The 6,728-nt window shown below is 48.1% G+C and overlaps 2 protein-coding genes across 3 annotated transcripts in view; one reads left to right on the top strand and one right to left on the bottom strand.

Annotated features, from left to right (window-relative positions):
• Positions 1-2,682, bottom strand: part of ATP6AP1L (ATPase H+ transporting accessory protein 1 like) — a 33,074-nt gene extending 30,392 nt beyond the window's left edge. Inside the window, exon 1 of one of the 2 annotated variants that reach the window (XM_006035556.3) lies at positions 2,490-2,682. In XM_006035556.3, the coding sequence (XP_006035618.1) occupies positions 2,490-2,581 (92 nt within the window). In that variant the 5' untranslated portion in view covers positions 2,582-2,682. The remainder of the gene's footprint in view (positions 1-2,489) is intronic. The other variant, XM_025191717.1, reaches the window with a different exon arrangement.
• A 155-nt stretch (positions 2,683-2,837) lies between these two features.
• Positions 2,838-6,725, top strand: LOC102376651 (40S ribosomal protein S23-like; the record flags this gene model as incomplete). Its single annotated transcript, XM_025191716.1, has 4 exons — positions 2,838-2,988; positions 5,081-5,240; positions 6,135-6,255; positions 6,585-6,725. Coding segments are annotated over exons 1-4 (426 nt in total), but the record flags the coding sequence as incomplete, so codon positions are not given.
• Positions 6,726-6,728: the final 3 nt, after the last annotated feature.

The raw sequence follows: 6,728 nt of genomic DNA, 5'->3' as shown, positions 1-6,728 counted from the left end.
AGCCCCGCACTCACCAGCTACTGCAGTGGCCTCGGGGCTTCTGGGGACTCGTGGCAGAGCCCCCCATGCAGTGCGAGGCAGTGGGGATTGGCCCCACATCTGGCAGGAGCCAGTAAGTTTGGGGCTTTTTATTTTTTTCTTTAAAGCTAGGGGCAGCTGAGGGCAGGGGTCGGGGAGCTCATTTCAGAGCCCCCCCACACAGTGCAGGCAGCATGGAATACCACCCCCCCCCCCCACCTGGTAGGAGCTGGTGAGTTGAGGGATTTTTATTTTTAAAGCAGGGAGCTGGGGCCCGGCAGCGCAGCCATTGATGGGGCTGGGAGAGCGGGCAGGGGATGGGGCCTGTCCAACTTGGAGATTTGGCAGCAGCCAAATCGATTCGGGACAGTGATTTGAATCACTGAATCGAATCACTGTCCCCTGAGTCAGCCGAATCCTAATCTGAAGCGAATACTAGCCACTTCACACAGGCCTACCAATAAGGAGACCTGGCTGTACTGGGACACATCCTGGCACAGCTGATCCACTTCATTTGGTGACCTCTATTCCTAGCCTTAGAACTGGAGGTAATGCCAATCTGAGTTGGAACAGTGGAGCCAATGCAGATGATAAGCTACCAAACAACATGCATATATATACCTTCACTACTTCTTATGCTACTGTTTTTTACCTAGAGATGTGTGAAAGTGGTCTCATGTTGGTACATGCAATGAACCAGCTGCCCAAAATGTCACAAAAAAGCATCCATGAACACTGTGAAAAGGGGAAATGTGTCACTGGAAAAACTATTCTCAGAAGGGAAATGGGCAATTAACTGTTGTGGCCTGCACAATATCTTGTCCGTAAGTATGAACACACAGGGAAGTTGTGAGCTTGTTACCAAAACAGCTTTCAGTTGCTATGTCTGAACATTAAATCACTTACAGATAACGATTAAAAACTACTAACAGTGGAGAACAGCAAAAGAATACGCTAATTCCAATGTTCTTACCCAAATCAGGCATTTACCCATTTTAATTTCTTATCATGCAGTTCAGTTATATTTAGGCTATGCATGCAAAACTAAATATGGATTACCTATGTGCCTGCTTTTTAAATAAACACATTCCAATATCATCCTGCCTTGTATTAAGCTATATGTTCCTTCATTTCAAAAGAAGCACATTCCAATACTGCCTATTTTTATACCCAGCACAAGTCCTTTGGTTCTATTCACTCAGTTCTGCTGGGTAACATCCAATCCTCCTAGGTTTTCTAAGTTATTGGGGAGTCTTAGCAGCTACCCCTTCTAGTTATTCGAATGGTGGCTCAGCCACCATTCCACTGCTTTTCTTTGTTGTAATAACAATAAAGAAATAACTTTGTCACTTATTACTTCTTTGTTAATCATAGTCAGAGGTAGTCCTTTGCAATTTGTTTTTTTGTACATTGAAAGCTTTGAAGTGGTGTTGCGCGTAGCAGCACATTTCTATCAAAACAGTAACTGTTATCATCACTAAAAAATCCAAGGTTTTGATTACAGAAAACAGGGTTGCATCCTCCAGATCTGCCCACAAAAAAGGAGTTTTTCATTCTTCCTGCATTCATGCCATCTCTTCAATTTGGTGTCAAATTAGGTTACAGGAACCAAGGTCTTCTTACTGTGTTTTACTAATCCTTGTATTTTTGACTATTAGGGGAAGCAGATTTACCAATAAATAATTTATGTTGCTATGTGCGGCAGTACTTTGAAAAATGACATTGTTTCCTAAAGCACTAGGACAAAAATCAGGTCTTGCAAGACGCAGTCAAAATCAGAAAATGGAAATCTTTTTGGAGACAGAACGTGTGGGTTATCTTAATGCTTCTGGTTAAACTGTGTCAAATTCACCTAGCTAACCAGACCACCTCAGGAGTCTCAGATTGCAGGTGGGAACTGAAACTTTTCCATCTGACCACTGATGCAAAACAGCAGTCTCTGGTCTCTGGCATGGTTAGATTTCTAAACCTTATTTGTCCAGAAGACAGGGGTGGATCGGGGGGAGCAGGTTAGGGACTGGGGTGCTTGTATCCATCCTGCTTTGATTTCTGATCCACCCAAAATATAAAACCAACTGCCTGGCAGTGTCAGCAGGATCTATAGCCAGGCAGTGCTGAGGAACTCAATTGATTTCAGGGCTCATTCCTGATCCCTTCTAAACACTACTTCACAGGTGTTAATGATCCTCTTTTCTTTTTAATGGTCTTGATGTTCCATCATCAAGGAAACCAAGAACAAGAAGGCCACTGGGCATGGCATACCTGCTGAAATGTACAAGGCTGGTGGCAGGGAACTGGAACCAAGACTCCACAAATTTATTCTATGCCTTTAGAACAACAAGAGAGACTCTTGGGGGGCCTGAGGAATACCAACATCATGCCTAGCCCCTGCTAGTAGGAAAGCTTCCAGTTTCTCTTTAACTGGAGAAAAATACACAGTTTCTACGTGACGCCGCACCCCGCTCCCGTACCCCATGTGCGACCACGGCAGCCGCGGGAGCCTTTCTCGGGGATCATTGTGGCGTTGGGATTTCGGTTGTCGGGCAGAAAGAGCCGCGTTCATGGGGCTTCTCCACACCCCCGACCGGACCCGTAGCAGACACCTCGCGGCAAGGCGTCACGCCACACAAGACTCCCTCCTGCACAGCTCGCAGAGGGTGGGCGGGGTTCGGGGGCTTTGCCCCCGTTACCATGGCAGCGCCGCTGGCTTTTGGTGCCCTCTTCAGACGCCGGGCTCGGGCAAAGGCGGCGTGAGTCCGACAGCCTCCACCGCAACACGAAACCTTCTGGTGTGGTCTCTCCGCCCCGTGTTCGCCAGTCCGCCCTCAAGGCGGGGCCCGCGACGGGGATTTCTGATCAGGCGCGCAGCGGAAAGGCCCCAGTGCGGGGCCTCGCCGCGTGCTGGAGGAGTTGCGGTGCATTGTGGGTCTCTCTCTCTTTTCGGCTCCAGCTCGGGACGCGGCAGGATGGGTGAGCGCTGGGGCCGAGCCGAGTCGGGCTGGGCGGGGGAGGCGGCGGTATCCCCTTCGCTCCGGGAGATGGTGGTGGGACGCCTCGGCGCGAAGGCGGGCGGGGCGTGGTCCCGCTCCTTGTGTCCTGGGTACGGCTGCGGCCTCGTGCTTCGTCCGGCGCAGGCCCGAGCCTGGCGGCGCCGCCATGACACCTCCCCCCGGGCGGTTGTCCCGGCTGCCGGCCGCCCGACACGGCCGATGGTTCCGTGTCGTCCCCCCGCTGCGGAGGCGAGTGGTGCCGCCCGGCTGGGCTGGCGCCCCGTTCTCCCTCGTGCTCTGAGCTGTGGGGGGGTCTTAGGAGCCCCCTGTCGCGGCCCGAGCCCGGCGCCCGCTGCCCTCGCGCTGCCCGTGTCTTTTGGAATAAAAGCAAACATACTTCTGTCACTTCGTCAGAGCCGGCCACCTCTTGGCCGCCTGGTTTTCCTGCACCACGAGCTGGCGCTGCATGGAGAAGCATGTTTCTGCCAGGGCCAAAACCGGGTGCCCCTGCCCTGAAGGATGAGACCGCCGGCCTATGTCACCAGCCAGGGGCCGGGCCTTCGGGATCGCCCTGCACAAGGGTGCTGTCACTCGTCCTGTGCTAGTTCCCTTCTCTGTGTAGGGTCAAATTGGGTTATGGGGACTGAGGCTTTCTTAGCATGTTTCCTGTGGTGTTGGTCAGAAGGGAAGCAGGTTGACCAGTAAGCGGTGCGAGTTGCCAGGAGCAGCAGTGAATTGAGCCAGTGTTTGGCATCATCCTTTGGCCTGTAAGCGCTGGTCCTGATCTGGACTGTCCTGTGCTGAAGCAGTCTCCTTGAAGTTTCCAGCTAGCTTTTTTTTCCTCTCCACTGAACAGTGGTGTTATTTTAATTTATACAGTTTGAGTTATGCTTCTTTATTTCCTTTCTACTTTCAGGCCCAACTGCCTTTTCACACTGTTGACAAAAACAGTGGTGTGGCATTGGTTTTTTGGTTTTGTTTTTTTGAAGCAACAAGCTTGAATTTTTTTTTTTTTAAACTAGACGAATGCCAGAGCAATGCTATACAAGTGCAGTTCCTGCAAGTCTTCATGGTGTTGCCATACCAAGCCCTACTAGAGGATTAGATCATTTAGAAACTGCCACTGAAATCTGGGTGTTCTCATCTATGTCTTAGAAGATCTAACTAAAGATCTCACTGCCTGTTTATTATTGTAATAAGGGCTATGTTTTGCCAGCATGGCCACTGCGATACTATCAAGGATAAGTTTTAAGTAAACTCACAGTTTTTATGATACATGTAATTGCCAACATTTATTATATTTTGAACTGTTAATAACTGTGGTAGTAACATGTTTTAAATGATGCATAGTGAAATGCATTCTATTAACTGCAAGCAAATGTTGACTGTGTAACAAGTTGAACCTGCGGGTAAAAGCTTTTCTTGCTCCATCAGGCAGCGAGGAAGGGTGGGCTAGGGCACTGGAGTCAGTAGGCTAGAGGGAGGGAGTCAGTGTACATGGGACATAGCAGGAAAGGATCCAGGGGGGCATGACCAAGGGAACCTGGAGGGCCAAATGATGCATAGTGGGACTTGTAGTTCAGCCGACAGGGGAACCATTAGTATGCCTGGTTGTACCAGTTACTTCCTTGTCCCCCTTTCAGCAGCACTGGTGCTAATGTGGCTTCTGTGTGACCACCTGCTTTTTACCCATGCTGAGAGGGGCAGTTCTGATCAGTTGGGGTGTAGCCACTCCACACAGGATCCTAGGTGTGCTGTGTGGGTGCTGCATTGTATTGTGGGTCCTTCCCCTCTCAGCTCCTGCCCTGTATGTGGAGACATGGACAGCCCCATGTCCCCCTGTGGGGAAGGTGTCAGTGGGGAGCTGTTCCTGGCACCTGACCTGCCAGGGATGGTGGTATCACTGTGTTGGGGGTCAGCAATTCAGTTTGGTACCTGGAGCCAAGTGGGTTGGGGGGGTGGGGGGGAGAGGGGTAGTCATCAAAGGTTGGAAAGGGGGATCATGATAGGCTGTGATGCTTGTTTTTGTGTTGCTGGGGCTGCACTACCTAATGCACTGCCATATTTTGTAGGCAAGTGTCGGGGACTGCGCACAGCCCGGAAACTCCGCAGCCACCGCCGTGACCAGAAGTGGCACGACAAGCAGTACAAGAAGGCACATTTGGGCACGGCACTGAAGGCCAACCCCTTTGGGGGTGCATCCCATGCCAAGGGCATTGTCCTTGAGAAAGTGTAAGTGTTGAGCTGTGGGGAGTGATGATCAAGACTTCCGACTCACTTCAGTTAAGTTTCTGCACTGCTAAGCTGATTCACACAGCCGTAGTATCTCCAAGTCGGCGCACTCTGGGCTCTTGTGCATTAGGAGCAGATAGTTTTGGATAATCTGAAGCAGGGAATCTGGCTTTTTCTGCATCGTCCTACTCCTTTATGTGCAGCCTTATCATTAGTATCAGTATCCAAATGGTACAATCCCAATGGTGCTGTACATATGGAACTGAAAGGTTGGTGGGGACAGTGTGTTCATATTTAGGGTTTAGTGCTTTTTTTTACTACCTTTTAACCACTTTTATTTTTAACCAATATGAATTAATCCTGCTGCTGTTACTACTTCTTAATCTCCTGGTCACAGAGAGCATGAGCAAACATGTACCTGTTCTGAATTTTTTATTGCAAAGAGATGCCACTCTTATGTGGGTATCTGCTTTTCAGAAAGCATGTGAACATCTTGGGCTAATGGGAAAAGGAAATCTTTAGCACTAAATTGCATGAATTTTAAAGGAGTTATTGCAAATGGAGACAGGCATTCAGTTTCTTAAGGCACTAGAACAGAAATTGGGTCTTGCAAGAAGTATTTAAGAAAACAGAAAACTTTTTAAAATCGAGCATGTCGGGTATGTTAATGTTTCTGGTTTAAGTGTTTCTCTACAAAGCTAGCTCATGCTTGTTACAATTCCACTGAGCTTATTCAAGAAGCTGCTCCTCATTTGCCTCTAATGGAAACTTTGCACTAGTTTGGAGAATTATTGGAGTTTGGAGAAGTATTTCTTATCCAACTGCTGACTGACAGACCTTTCTGTTACCATAGATGACTTAATTTAAAACAATCCCTCTTTCATTTTCATTTAGAGGTGTGGAGGCTAAACAGCCCAATTCTGCCATCAGGAAATGTGTCAGAGTCCAGCTGATCAAGAATGGCAAGAAAATAACAGCATTTGTTCCCAACGATGGTTGCTTGAACTTTATTGAGGTGAGTGACCTCTAAAATGTTAATACTAGAAGCTGGTATAGAGCTCCACAGTGAGGTTAGGTTGTTGACATTATGTTCATGGAATCGGGCATTTGCAAAAAATGGTCGTAATTATTTTCTTAACTCTTTCATAGTGTTCATAACTGGTTTGAAGTGTTTAAGCTTCAAGCTTCTTAATCAAAACCCGAGTACGTTACATGTGAAAGATTTCTTTGACCAATGCATGTTTTCTTTCCTGAGTATTCTCAAACTTTATTTTGACTCTCATTTAACTAAAACCTTTGTTTCTCAATTGTTTGTAATGTTCTACTGGCTTTTTCTAATTGTAGGAAAACGATGAGGTTCTGGTTGCTGGCTTTGGTCGAAAGGGTCATGCTGTTGGTGACATTCCTGGAGTTCGCTTCAAGGTTGTCAAAGTAGCCAATGTTTCCCTGCTAGCCTTGTACAAAGGCCAGAAGGAGAGACCAAGATCC

The sequence above is a fragment of the Alligator sinensis genome, unplaced genomic scaffold (genome assembly GCF_000455745.1).
Source record: "Alligator sinensis unplaced genomic scaffold, ASM45574v1 scaffold1066_1, whole genome shotgun sequence".
Lineage (NCBI taxonomy): Eukaryota > Metazoa > Chordata > Crocodylia > Alligatoridae > Alligator > Alligator sinensis.
This window is presented reverse-complemented; position numbering and strand designations above follow the sequence as displayed.